This window comes from Rhinolophus sinicus, chromosome 3, assembly GCF_057876585.1.
Source record: "Rhinolophus sinicus isolate RSI-liver-muscle chromosome 3, RSI-T2T, whole genome shotgun sequence".
Lineage (NCBI taxonomy): Eukaryota > Metazoa > Chordata > Mammalia > Chiroptera > Rhinolophidae > Rhinolophus > Rhinolophus sinicus.
In genome coordinates this window covers 198,162,501-198,176,048 of record NC_142503.1, presented here as the reverse complement: position 1 = coordinate 198,176,048, position 13,548 = coordinate 198,162,501, and the positions used below count along the sequence as shown (strand labels likewise).

Genomic DNA, 13,548 nt, shown 5'->3' with positions numbered 1-13,548 from the left:
CACCACCGGCGAAGCCCCAGGCAGGTCCCTCTTCGTGCTTCTGCCGGCCTGTGGGTTGGTCATCACTGCAGGTCCCGGGCTGACTTCAACCCCTGTCCCCTCCCTCCCTCCCCCTCACACCCCTGTCTCCCAGCTGCCCTCGGACTTCCAGGAGCGAGTGAGCCTGCACATGGAGAAGCACGGCTGCAGCCTGCCCTCCCCGCTCTGCCACCCCGCCTACGCGGACAGCGTCCCCGCCTGCGTCATCGCCAAGGTGCTGGAGAAGCCCGACCCCGCCAGCCTGTCCTCGCGCCTGTCGGACGCCTCAGCCCGCGACCTGGCCTTCGGAGACGGGGTGGAGAAGCCGGGCCCGAGGCCGCCCTACAAGGGGGACATCTACTGCAGCGACACGGCCCTCTACTGCCCCGAGGAGCGGCGGCACGACCGACGGCCCAGCGTGGACGCGCCCGTGACCGACGTGGGCTTCCTGCGGGCCCAGAACTCCACCGACAGCGCCGCGGAGGAGGAGGAGGAGGCGGAGGCGGCCGCCTTCCCCGCCGGCTTCCGGCGCGAGGCCTTCCCGGGCTACGCGGGCTCCCTGCCCACGTCCAGCTCCTACTCGAGCTTCAGCGCCACGTCGGAGGAGAAGGAGCACGGCCAGGCCGGCTCGCTGAGCGCCTCGCAGCGGGCCATCTACCTGGGCAGCCGCGACCAGCTCTTCCCGCGCAAGCCGCCCGCCGCCGCCGCCTACCAGGGCAGCCCGCGCTTCGCCACGGCCACGGCCGCGGTGGCGGCCCCGCTGGAGGCCGAGGTGGCCCCGGGCTTCGCGCGGACCATGTCGCCCTACCCGGCCGAGCCCTTCCGCTTCCCGGCCTCCCCGGGCCCCCAGCAGGCCCTGATGCCCCCGAACCTGTGGAGCCTGCGGGCCAAGCCCGGGTCGGCCCGGCTGCCCGGGGAGGACGTGCGAGGCCAGTGGCGGCCCCTGAGCGTGGAGGACATCGGAGCCTACTCCTTCCCGGCCGCCGCGGGCCGCGCCTCGCCCTGCAGCTTCTCCGAGCGCTACTACGGCGGGGGCAGCCCCGGCGACAAGGCCGACGCCCGCGCCAGCCCCCTCTACGCCAGCTACAAGGCCGAGCGCTTCTCGGAGGGCGACGACCTTCCCCAGGGCCACCTGGCAGAGCCCTGCTTCCTCAGGGCCGGTGGCCCCGCCGACCCGCTGCCCGGCTATGCAGCCAGCGAGGGAAACGGGGAGAGGCTCGGCGGGCAGCTGTGCGGGGCAGCCGGCAGCCCCGAGCCTGAGCACAGCCCCCACAGCTCCAGGGACTCCTTGGAGCCCAGCTCCATGGAGGCCTCCCCAGAAATGCACCCCGCCGCCCGCCTCAGCCCCCAGCCGGCCTTCCCGCGGACTGGGGGCTCCGGGCTGAGCCGCAAGGACAGCCTCACGAAAGCCCAGCTCTACGGAACCTTGCTCAACTGAGCGCCTGCCTGCGGGCCGAGGCCCAGGCCACCCCACCACCCACCCCGGCACTGGAGGGGGCCGCGTCGCGTCGCCCCAGACACCCATCTCCCCGGCCTTTCCCACAAGGACACCCCTCTCTTCCACCCAGCCCAGTCCAGGCTGAGAGGAGGGTCCCTGCCACACTGTCTGTCCGTCCCAGCCCCACCACGATGGAATGTCCCCGAGAACACTTTTTCACACACCAACACCCTTCCCCACCCGAGGTGAGCATCCCCCCTTTTATAAAGTGAAACTATTTTTCTAGAGAAAAAGGGTCTTTCTTAACGCACTTGGCCTCCAGCTCCCTGGATGGCAGCCTTGGCGTTTTCAACACAAAGCTCCTTTATTTTTCGGGTGAGGGCAAGTGGGGCCTGCCCCTTGGAAGGAAGGATGGTGTCCTGTGGAGACACCCAGTGAGCCAATGACAAGGGCACCCCAAAGCTCTGTCCGCAAAGGGGGAACTGGAACGGGTGAAGCGATGTGAAATGTTTTTAAACTGTTTCCGCCGTGTGGCCAACATACCACCCCAGCTCTTCCGTGGTCCGTCGTCCCGAGTGGGGCCGGTGCTTGTCCCCCGTGTCCCGCTCCCTGGCACCACCTCGCTCTACCTCAGATGTAATGAGGCCCTCTGACTCCTGTTTCTGTAGCTTGCTTTCCTGTCGTCTGCGATGCATGCCGTCTCGTTAGTACTGTATTTTACATTCATTAATAAAAGACATCGGTGGAAAGCATTTTGTTTGGGAGGTTTCTTCCCCCCACTGCCTTTTGATCTCTGGTGGCCCTGGCTGTCCTCCCCCCATCTCGTCCTTCACTCTGAGGCCAGAGCAGGCTCCTGACAACAACTCTCCTTCCCCCACCCGTGCCTTATTGTCCAGAGTTGGAATTGTCCCACCGTCTTAACCACTAGATATTATTATTGCGCTTTTATACAGTGCTCCTGTATTTATATCCCCCCTTCTTTCCTGCATCTCAGCCTTTGCTTCTGCCTAATGATTCCTTTGGATTTCCTTTGCTGTGGCTCTGCTGGTGAGAAACTCTCCCAGTTTTTATTTCTCTGAAGATGTGATTACTTTGCCCCATTTTTGAAGGGTATTCTCACTGAGGCAGATGTTGGCTGGTGGTCACGCTCCCTCTACACCAGGGATGCCATTTGCAATGTCCTATGGCTTCCTGTTGGTGTGGGGACTCACTGTCAGTCCCCCCCCCCCAACCTCCCGCAAAAGTTTTTTGATGGTAATCTGTCTAGTTCTCTCCAGTTTTTCAAAATCCTTTTGACTTGGGTTTTCCTCAGTTTCCCTGAGATGTGTCTGGCCGTGGATTTGTCCTTAGGAATCCATAGGAAGTCTTGTATCTGTGGATTGGTGTATTTCATCACTTCTGGAAAAATTCTCAATTATGTTTTAAAAAATATTTATCTGCCCACTGTCTCCCCCTAAGTGTATCCTCTCTGTCTGGTGCCCTCTGTCCCTTATGACCCGCATGCTTTGTCTTCACTAATCTTTCCTGCTGTGTCCATTCAGCTAGCAAACACAGCCACTGAGTTTTCCATTTTGGTTACTAATATTTTCCATTTCCAGAAGTTCTGTCTGGTTGTTTTACAAATCCACTGTGCTTTCTAACAGCTTCCTCTTCCCTGGAGATATTGCCAAGCTTGTCTTTTATAAATTCCTTAAACATAGTGGGCACAGCGGTTCACCGTCTCCATCCTGCAGAGTGTGCGGATCTGTTTCTCTTGCTTCCTGCACACGTTGCTTCCTCTGTGTGCCTCGTGCTTTTTGATGCACGCTCATCGATGCCCTGAGGATGTACGTGTGGGGTTCTGCAAGGCCTAGGATGGCGGCCCCACCTCCAGGGGGGATTCACATCTGCTGCGTCCAGGGGCCTGGCACTTCCTGCTGGGGACCTCAGCCCGGGGCATGCCTTCAAGTTCCCTGGCCCACCGAGCTTCAAGTCTCCAAGGTGGGTCTTCCTCTTGCCACTCGACCCCAAGGAGCGGGAGTCCTCCCCTGTGGCTCCCAGCATGCCTGTGCAGGGGAGGCCAGAGCTGGCCGGTTGCCTCCCCCAGGAACACACACACCCCAGGAAGCAGCCTCCTGGAGCCTGAGGGGACTGTGGAGAGCCTTGGGAGCCTGCTCCCCTCTCTGGGACTGTTTCCCCCACGGGCACACATGAGGGGAAGTGACCCTCGCTGAACTAGGGGGCAACTGGAAGGGTGGAGGGAAAAACAGGCAGCCCCTGGCACCCAGCGGGTGCTCAGAGGTGTTCCCAGAGCGGAGCGGGGCCATGTCAGCCCTCCACCTCTATGTCAGCCATGCGACTGAGCAGCAAGGTTGGGAACCCCCAAGGCTATGCAGGCCTGGACCAGACACCCTTCTCAGATTTGGGGTCCTGGCCCTGTGTTGTCACCTCAGAGCCTGAGGCCCCCCTAGAAGGCCTCCAGACATCACAGAGCTGTCCTGCCAGGGCCTGCTGCAGCTGGTGGGGGTGCCCTCCTTCACCAACCACCCCTTCTCCTTTCACTCAGAATCCTGCCATCCCCCCAGTGGGACGCCGTCTGTGCACCCACCATCTGCCCACCCGCCCATGTACATTCTCTCTCAACCCCCATTAGGGCAGTGCAGAGTGGGTCTCTGCCACCAGCTGGCTGTGACCTTGGGCAAGTCCCAGGCCCCTCTGGTCCAGTTCCCCTCTAGAGCCTCAGGACAGTGACTAATGAGATTCCCAGGGGCCCCGAGGCAGGTGACGGTCCCATGGACAGCCCCAGGCTGGGCCAGAGTGGGTTCCCGAGGGAAGGGACGAGCACAGGGTCTGGGGTCCAATGGTGCCAGGCACAGTCCTCTGCCCTCCAAGCAGCAGATTCCTCAACTGGACAGTGGCTGTTACGCCCACCTTGCAGGGGATGCGAGCATCGGCTCCACTCGCCAAAGTCATGTCAGGCCTGGCAGCACACACACCCATGCGCTGGCATCTCCAGAGGAAACTGTTCTCCCAGGACGGCCTCAGATCCACGGCTCAGATGGGTAGGTGAGGTTACGGTGAGCACACAGCCCAGGAAGGTGGGTACAGGGATAGCCCACACTTCTTTTTCATTCCTGCTCCACACTTTCTAAATTTAGCTTTCTTATTTTAAAATTGCAAATGGTGAACTCCTCACCACCTTGCAGAGGATCAGAGTGAGCGTTCAGAAGAAGAAACAGATAAAGGTATAGAGTACACCTGCCATTCTTCCCAATAGTCACCTAAGAAAAGGGAGGGGCTAGCAGCCAGCTGGCACCCACAGGGCACTGAGTTGAGAAATCAAACCCACAGAGTAGTGCTAAAAAAAACAGCCACAATGGCTTCTGGGGAGCCCTGGATGTACCCCTGCCCTAGGAGGGTCAGGGCTTTCATTGGTGCCCAGCGTGGAAAAGAAACGGACCTTGAAGACGCTATACTGATAGCAGAGCTGGGCTGGAACCAGGTTCTGGAGAGGCAAAGCTGGGCGCCCACCATTCCAGCGGCTCCCCTCCCACCCCCCTACCCCCGCCCATGGGCCTCCTCCTCAGGTCTTCTCTGGTTTCCTCACTGACTCCTATAAGTATCCCTCCTCACCAGCTTGTGGTCTGCCTCCTCCAGGAAGCCGTCCAAGGCTGCAGGAACCCCTCTGCCCTGAGCCATGGCACCTGTGGTCCCCAACCCCACCTGTCGGGGCATCCTTGGGTTGTTGGGGCAGCCCCTCAGTTATGGTCCTGGGAGGGTTTAGAGCTCGTTGGCTGGCCCTGATCCCTGGGGAGCTGGGTCTTTATAGCCCCACTTCTTGGAGTTCCTCAAGGGCCCTTTGTTTCTCCACTAGGGCAGACGCACTCACGTGGGCAAGAAGGAGCCCAGAGGACCCCAGGGCTGGGGCAGACCCAGGGGCACAGCTGGCCATACTTTGTGGGGAGGGAGAGGGGCCTGGGCCTGAGCAGGCTGGGCCTGGGCCCTGTGAGATTGACCGGGCCTGCCAAGCTCTGGCACAGAGCTCCTGAGGGCAGACATAAGACCCAGAGCACCCCGAGCACCCCATTGCCCCAGAGACCCCCTCGTCAGGACCAGCAGAGAGGGGCTGTCCCATCTAAAGCTCCCACCATTCTCTGTTTCGAAGCTCGAGGGGCGGTAAGAGGAAGTGCCAACACATTTTGGTTGCTGGGATAAACTAATAAATAACAAAACACTCCTGTTTATTAAGCACCGCTGACAGCCTCCCAGGTCCCTTCACTAATGCAGACTGCGCAGCCCTGAGACAAAAGGAGTCTGGTCCCCATTTCACAGATGAGAAAACTGAGGCCCATAGGGTGGCGGGGGAAGCTTCCAGTGGGGTCTGACCCCAATGCCAACCTCAGTATTTACTCCCACCCACCCCGAAGAAAAAGGGGAGCCTGGGGACTGGCTGACATCTGGAAGGTTCTGCTCTAGGAGGCTCAGTGCCAGATCTTAACGTCACCCTCCCAGGAGCAGGTGGCCAGGACGGAGGGCAGCACGGGGTGGAAGGTGGTGCCGACACAGGCCTGTGCGTGCCCATACAGCGTCCGTGCTCGGCTGGCCGTGCGGAAGCAGTACAGGAGGACCCGGCCGTCTGCGCTGCCCGTCACTAGCAGGTCTCCGTCTGGGGAACACTCGCAGCCCACAGAGTAGCCTTCCACCTGCAGAGGGTGACAGAGGGTGAGCAGGCCACACCAGGGCCCTATGCACACTGGATCTTCACAGCGCCCGTGAGGCAGGGGTCATTACGCCCACTCTATAGAGGGGCAGGCCAGGAGCAGCGCTGGGCGTCACACCCAGCTCCCTCCAGGCAAAGCCTGAGCCCCTCCAGGAGGCTGGGGTCCTGCTGTGGACGGCTTCGCGAGGCTAGTTCAGGGCAAGCCAGCTGGAATGGCTCGCCAACAGTCACCAAGTCCCCGGCCCCCTCTACCCGAGTGACGCAGGCCTCAGCGGGGACAATGGGCAGAGCTGGAAATAGCCCACCCCCATTCTGTCCCTCTCCCCACCCCACCCGTGACGAGTCCATGTGAGCCACAGACTCAGGAGAAACCTTTCCTGCCCAGCAGCTGGGACCTGGGGCAGGGCCAGATGTGGCCCAGGGCCTTGAGTGGAGAGCGGGCCACATACATGTGGTAACCTGGGAAGGAGAAAATAGAATCTGCTGGACAGAAGATCCGTGCATACTGGGGCCCCAAGTCCATCGCTGGCATTGTCTGGCGGGGGGCTCTGGGACCAGTGCTCAGCTACCCACTGGGGGCGGGGGCTGGGGGGACAGGGACAGTATACCTTGTGCCCTTCGTAGCGCCGCCTTCTGCTCATCCGGTAGGGCCACACCGCAGAGAAGAGGGCCAGGTAGTTGCCATTGGTCTGCGCCAGGAACACAGGCTCCCGCGGGTGCAAGGCGAGGCTGGGGCAGGTGTACCTCTCCTGGGAGAGAGCGGGGCCACACACAGGGTGGAAGAGGCTACCAGCTGGGCCTGCCGCCTCTGCCAGGCGCGCTGCCCGGCACACTGCCCGTGGGCCCTGTACGCGCCTGCTGGACCTTGGCTCAGGGGTCTGTATGGCTCCCATTGCTGCTGGACGTCAGACGTCTCATATGGGCTTCCCTGGACTAAACCCAAGGAGTCACCAGGGCTGGCTCCTTCTGGAGGCACCAGGGAGGATGTTTCCCTTGTACTTCACAGCGTTTAGGGGGTCACCTCACTCCTGGTCATGGCCCTTGCAGTAGACTGAAAAATGCTCCCCCCCAATATATCCTTGCCCTCATTCCTGGGACCAACGAATGTCACCTGATATATTAAAAAAGGCGGGGTCTTTGCAGATGTAACTAAGTTAAAGGTGCTGAGATGGGGAGATTATTCTATATTATTGCAGCCCCATGTGTCCTTACAAAAGGGAGGCTGAGGGAGATCCGACACGCTGACAAGGTGATGTGAAGAAGGAGCAGAGAGCGATATAAAGACACTGGTGCAGAGATTGGAGGGATGTAGCCACAGCCACGTATCACCAGCAGCCACCAGGCCCTGGGTGCGGCAAGGGGCAGACACCCCCCAGCGCCTCCAGCGGGAGCGTGCCCTGCCAGCACTGACCTCAGCCCGGTGACACTGATTACAAACTGCTGGCCTCCAGAAGCGTGAGGGAGTACATTTCTGGTGGTTTTAGCCTCCGAGGCTGTGGTCATGTGTTACACAGCGATAGAAAATGAAGCGACGTGCTCATTTCTGCCGCCTCCATGGTGAGCCCTCGTGGCAGCCCAGCCCAGCCCAGAGGCCCACACAGACAAATGCACAGTAAGTGAGGAGGTGAACGGCCAAGCAAGAGAGGAATGCATGAACAGCATGTTCAAAACCCAGGCGGGGCCATCTCTGATGGGCTCAGGTCACACAGAAACACCCCTAGACACTCCCTTCTCAATTGCACTGTCCTTCCACGTCCTAAGAATTGCCCTTAGTTGTTGCTAAGTGAGCCCAAACTCAGAGGGCAAAGTGGGGAGCAGACTAATGCCCCTTAGAGGCGTGGAGGCCATGGGGCCCCATCATGAGCTCCTGGCGCAGTAGAGCACCTGCTTCCTGATTCCAGGAGGGCCAACGGCTCAGGCACACAGCACTTTCATCCCCTCGCTCACTTCTCCTGCTCTCTGCAAGGGCTGCCCTCCTGGCCCCTCCCAGGACCTGTCCTTCCCAGGAGGCTGCACTAGAGCCCTGAAGTGAAAGCCTAGAGGCAAGTTTGCTCAGGGAGCTGCCTGTGACCAAGGGAAAAGCAGGGAGAGGGAAAAGGTGTGCAGTGTGTGCGCGTGTGTTTCAGTTCAGGGTGGGAACACCAAAGAGCTTAGTCACAGCTTATTTGAAATCTTGAAAGATGATGGTGGTGGTGATAGTGATGATAATGATGGTGGTCATGGTGGTGACATTGGTGATGGTGGTGATGGTGGTGGTGATGGTGGTGACATTGGTGATGACAGTGGTGAAGATGGTGATGGAGATGATGAAGATGGTAGTGATGGGATGATGGTGATGATTGTGGTGGTGATGATGGTGATGGTGGAGGTGATGACAATGGCGGTGACAATAGTGATTATGGTGATGATGATGGAGATGATGACAGTGATGATGATGGAGATGGTGATGATGGAGGTGGTGACGATGGTGGTGAAGATAGTGATGGTGGTGATGGTGATAATGTTGGTGGTGATGATGATGTTGGTGACGACAGTGGCAGTGGTGATGTTCGGTAATACATTTATGGGGCACTCCCTGTGCCTGGCACTGTGCTAGACCCTTTATAACATTCTCTCTTTTAATTTTCAAAACCACGCAATGAGGCAAGTAATATTTTCACCCTCAATTTCCTAAGAAGAAAATGATAATCAAAGAGGCTAAATAGGGGCCCAGGGCTCTCCAGCTTGTAAGGGGTGAGTCCAGGAGTTTAATGCAGGTGGCCTAACTCTGTCATTCCTGCTTTAACTCCCAAGTTACAACCCCTGCCAAAGCCACTCAGCAAGGGCAGAGCGGAGACCTGCGTGCTGGCTACGTGGTAGAGGGAGGGTAGGGATGTCTTGGGCTGCTTGGCCATCTTCCCATGGATCTGCACCAAGCTGCCACTCCACACCTTTACCCTGTGGGGTGGCTGTGCTGGGCAGGGCCGAGCCGGAGGACAGTTAGGGAATCACTGTTATCGGGGAGCCTGTGGAAGGTTCTCTGGCCTGGCCTGGACCTGAACTTGCCTTCCCCCACCCTAGAGATTTCAGGCAGTCAGTCTGTCTCTAAAGATCCTGCCTACTGAACAGTTTTCTGCAGGAAGTGACAGGGACCCCAGACAGCCTAGGGCTACACAGATTCATCCTGGGGCTGAAACTGAAAGTGATGGCAAATAGGGTTTCTCACGTGGAAAATCTGGTTGGAGATTTTGGCAGAGCTCCGGAAGTCCCAGGCGATGATGGTGCGGTCAGCAGAGTCCCGGCTCGAAGCGTCCGTGCTGCTCAGAAACTCGGAGCCTTCCTGGAGGAAGAGGATGTCCAGCGTCTGCTGGACGGTCGCCTTGTAGCTTCTCACCACCTGCAAAAGCAGGCACATGTCATGCTGGTGAGCCCAGCAGCACAGGGCACATGCCCGCAGGGAGTGCACCAAGTGCCAGAGGGCAGGAGGGTTCAGTGAGGGCAGGGCGGGGCGAGGTGCTGCAGGCTGAGCAGCCATGGAGTTGGGGCCTGATACAGGGAGACCTCGGGACCCTCCTGCTCCACCAGGCAAACGTCTGTCTCCCTCAAGACCTGCCCCACGATACATCCCACAGCCTTGCCTGATGGCCCTTCCCTGTGGAAAGCCCCCCTCCCATGCCCACTCCACATCCATTGGCACTGGGCCCAAGGATGCTAGATGACCTCCCCCACCAGACTGGTTCCCTAGGGAACAGCTGGTGCCTGATGAAGGTGACCTGAGGGCAGGGCCCGTGCCTAGCCAAGGGCACCTAAGGGGCATCGGTGCTGCCCATCAATCCAGAGCCATACTTGTGAAAGGGTCTTGCTTCTGAAGATGGCACATAATATAAGCTCCCAAAGTCCCAGCCTATTGGCCCTGGAGCAGTGGCTGTGTTACTGGGAGCAAGTGTCCGTAAAGACCACAGAGCCAGAACCAAGGTGAGCAGGTTAGCTTTAAAGACATTCTTTATTTCTTAGCATCCTCGCCAATATTCTAGCCCCCTGCCTCGTAAACTAACGTGACTAAGTATCAAGCAGTTGTTCTGCTTCCTTTAGAGCATTTTTTTTTAAGAAGGGCAAAGCTCACAGTGGCCCATGCGGGGATCGAACCGGCAACCTTGGTGCTACCAGCACCACACTCTAACCAACTGAGCTTCCCGGCCACCCCCAGCGCATTTTATCACATTCGCCTTCCGTTCAAAGACAACTGCTTTGGCAGTGGCAGGTGAGAGAGGGGGGTCCTAGTACCAGGAGTAACAAGAACCTCCACTTAACAAATTCATGGACTACACGACTTTAAATTCCAATACTGAGCAACAGGCCAGAACACAGTGCGTGGGGCCTGCCTGGCCGCCTGGCCGCCTACTTCCCAGTTCGCAGGGCGCCACCATGTGGCCGAAGCATAAACAGAGTTCTCGGTACCATTGCACCCCCCTTACCCCATCCCTACCCAACTCACGCCCAGTTGTAAAATGAGCCATTTTGACACTTTTTTTTTAACTGGAGTTCACGGCCTTTCAAATGTTGCAGACTTTTCTTTTCTATCACCCTCTTTCAAATGTATGTAAGTCAAATTCACATTAAATGCAGCGCTCCATCAATCCAATTTAGACGGGGTAGGGGTAGGGGTGGGGATGGAGGTCCGCTCTCCACATGAGGAACACTGAGGTTCCGACACAGGGCTTTGCTCAAGACACACAGCCGGCTGTGTTGGAGCCTCTCCCCACCCTGGCTGCTTCCCTGGGCCACATCCCAGCCTCCTGCTGGCCAATCTTGCTTCAGTAAATGTTGGAAAAAATTCCGGGGGGATGGTGGGCAACAATTGACTGACCTTCTCTGAGCCTCTTCAGAAGCAGCCCCCAGCTAGGGCGATTTCAGGGAGTGCCCCCTCAAGTCTGAGGAGTGGTCCTGAGACAGAGAGGGCAGCCCTGCAGGCCTCTGAACAGGGCAGCAGGAGGGGCTGCCCTTACTGGCCAGCGGGTATAGTGGCTCCACAAGCAGCGCGGGCTCCTCCCTCCCTTCCTCCCTCGCTCCATCGCTGCACCAGGATTCCACAGCCGCTTTGCCCTCCCAGGGGATCCCTGAATCTCACAGTTCGGACTGGGAGAAAAGCTCTGGACCTCTGGCCAGGAGGGGCACAGCGGCTGCACTGCTGACGAGTGGCTCCGCCGGCCCAGTCTGGAGCTGGAGCAGCCGGCTAGGGCCTGGGAGGGCACGTGGCACACCACTGCAGTGTTGGGGACTGATGCTGGAGGCGAGGCACGCTGAGGAGTCCCCATGATCGGGGCTCTGAAGCTATCTTTTTACTGGCTCCTCCCCTCCCGGAGCCACTCCAGTGTCCGCTCGCTGAAACCACCCTCCCCAAAAGGCACCCCAGGTCTCCACTTGCCTAGGCTGCATGCGGTCGGAACGCCTCCCTTCCCCCTTTTCCAGAAACCCTCTCTCTCACTACAGTTCAAGTGAGGGTGAGGGGAGCACATGCCAGAGAGGAGCGTCTGGCCCAGCTCCTGTCCCTGGACACAGCAGCCCCTGAAGCCCCAGCAGCCCCCAGAGAACGGCCATTGGCAGGCTCCCACAGGCACCGGCAGGCCTGCGAGCCCCTGTGGGCAGGTTGGGGCCTTTGTGCCGCGGCCCCCTCCAGCAGCAGCAGCTCGGTTCCCCATTGGGGCTGGGGACACATGGGCCCAGGGAAGGATGGAGGAAGAGGAGGGCCCTGTCTGCTACTCGCTGAGCGTCCGGTACACGCCAGCCACTGGTGGGGGGCTCACACAAATATGACGACAGCGACGGTGGGAGGCAGCTTCTCCCAGAGGGTGGCATGAAGACTCAGAGAGAGCAAGGAGCCAGGGCCCTCGGCCTGCCCACCACAGAACGAGCTGCAGGCCCCACCAGCACACCGCCCGCCTCCCAACACAAACTCTTCCAGGAGAACGAAAACCACTGTTCTGTGCGTTTCCTGAGAATGGATGGAAATGGCCCAATTCATTAGGGCTTCATAAAACTGAATGGCCAGGAAACAAGCCGTGTTATGGGCGATCCCTGCCAATAACGCTGTCATAAGTGGTAGGCTGACCTTTGAAGTGATCGCTGCCGAACATGATTTACTCGCCTTCACAACTGCTCGTGCCCCAGGAAACAGCAGAGGAGCCATTCGTGTGTCTAGCTGGTGGGTTTTATGGCAACCTTAATTACACCGACAGCTGGCGCCTCCCGTCCCAGGGGCGTGGGATGGCGCGACACGGCCTAACTGGCTGGGTCCAGAAGGGAGGCTCACTGGACTCTTCTGGCGGGTAAGCAGCTACTTGGCCAAAGGTCTATGGCTTTGGGGAAAGGGGCAGACATGATCATGACACGTTCATTTGTGATGAAAATCACCTGATGTCCTGAAGGTCCGCCAACTGCTCAGCCCACCAGACAAACCTGGGTAAGTGGGCTGCTTGGGACTCATCCGAAGGCACCGCTTTCCCTTCCTTGGGTCCCTGCCACTTCCAAGTGCGTGGGGTTGCAGCACAGGCATGGCTCCAGTCCTGGCCCAGCTGCTGACTCACCAGGTCCCAGGGACGTCCCTTCCCTCTCCGGGTCTGGCCTTTGAGTCATCTCCACCAGAAGCCTGGGCCTCTGCGCCTCTAAGCACCGCGGGTGCCAGCTCCCCTCACTGTATCCCTGCCAGTCCTCTGGTGGGGCACACATGGCTCTGGGCTCTCACAGGACCCTGTGCTCCCTCAGCCGACTGCCCAGGTTGCCTGCCTACCCCACAGGACTGTGAGTTCCTGGGGACAGACATGTCACATTTCTGGGTCACGCTGGGACAGCACTGGGTCTGCACACTGCAGGCAGGATAATGAATGAGTAGGTAAGTGGACGAGCGAATAAACAAATGGATGAACGAACAAAAGGCCAACTTGAAAGGTAGCGACCTGGTCTCCTTTGGCTGCCAGCAACACGACGGCACTTGGGGCTGAAGCAACACGCAGGGAGCCCCCACCACCAGCTCTAGCAGGCACGCTGCGTGATGACACTCATTCACAGGGTCCTCTTGTGGCCCGTGACATGGACACAAAGGAAACCTGATTTTCCAAGGAGCTCTGAAACCACGTGCGGTGGGAGCAAAGAGCAGAGCAACTGTGCTCAATGCCACGTCATCATCAGCGAGGCTGGCGGGCGCCTCTCCCTCCCCCGTGGGAGGCAGATGCCTGGGATCTGAGCCTGGCAGCCCATTACTGGCTGTGTGGCCCTGGGCAAGTAACTCGCCTCTCCGTGCTCAGTCTCCACACCTGTAAGGTGGGGACAGTAATAGGACCTTTGGCTTGCCAGTAAACAAAGGTGACATGCCTGGCTCAGTGGCCGACTTGCAGTGGCCGCTCGCAAAGCTTCTCTG

The 13,548-nt window shown here is 59.0% G+C and overlaps 2 protein-coding genes across 18 annotated transcripts in view; one reads left to right on the top strand and one right to left on the bottom strand.

Annotated features, from left to right (window-relative positions):
- The window catches only part of BEGAIN (brain enriched guanylate kinase associated), a 45,471-nt gene extending 43,266 nt beyond the window's left edge, over window positions 1–2,205 (top strand). For all 11 annotated transcript variants that reach the window (XM_074326928.2, XM_074326927.2, XM_074326924.2 and 8 more), the window contains one exon: window positions 134–2,205. In XM_074326928.2, the coding sequence (XP_074183029.2) occupies window positions 134–1,456 (1,323 nt within the window). In that variant the 3' untranslated portion in view covers window positions 1,457–2,205. The remainder of the gene's footprint in view (window positions 1–133) is intronic.
- A 3,454-nt stretch (window positions 2,206–5,659) lies between these two features.
- The window catches only part of LOC109455624 (WD repeat-containing protein 25), a 159,357-nt gene continuing 151,468 nt past the window's right edge, over window positions 5,660–13,548 (bottom strand). For all 7 annotated transcript variants that reach the window (XM_088797484.1, XM_088797485.1, XM_088797486.1 and 4 more), the window contains exons 5-7: window positions 9,361–9,531; window positions 6,764–6,904; window positions 5,660–6,138 (exon numbers count right to left, since the gene is read on the bottom strand). In XM_088797484.1, the coding sequence (XP_088653610.1) occupies window positions 5,917–6,138; window positions 6,764–6,904; window positions 9,361–9,531 (534 nt within the window). In that variant the 3' untranslated portion in view covers window positions 5,660–5,916. The remainder of the gene's footprint in view (window positions 6,139–6,763; window positions 6,905–9,360; window positions 9,532–13,548) is intronic.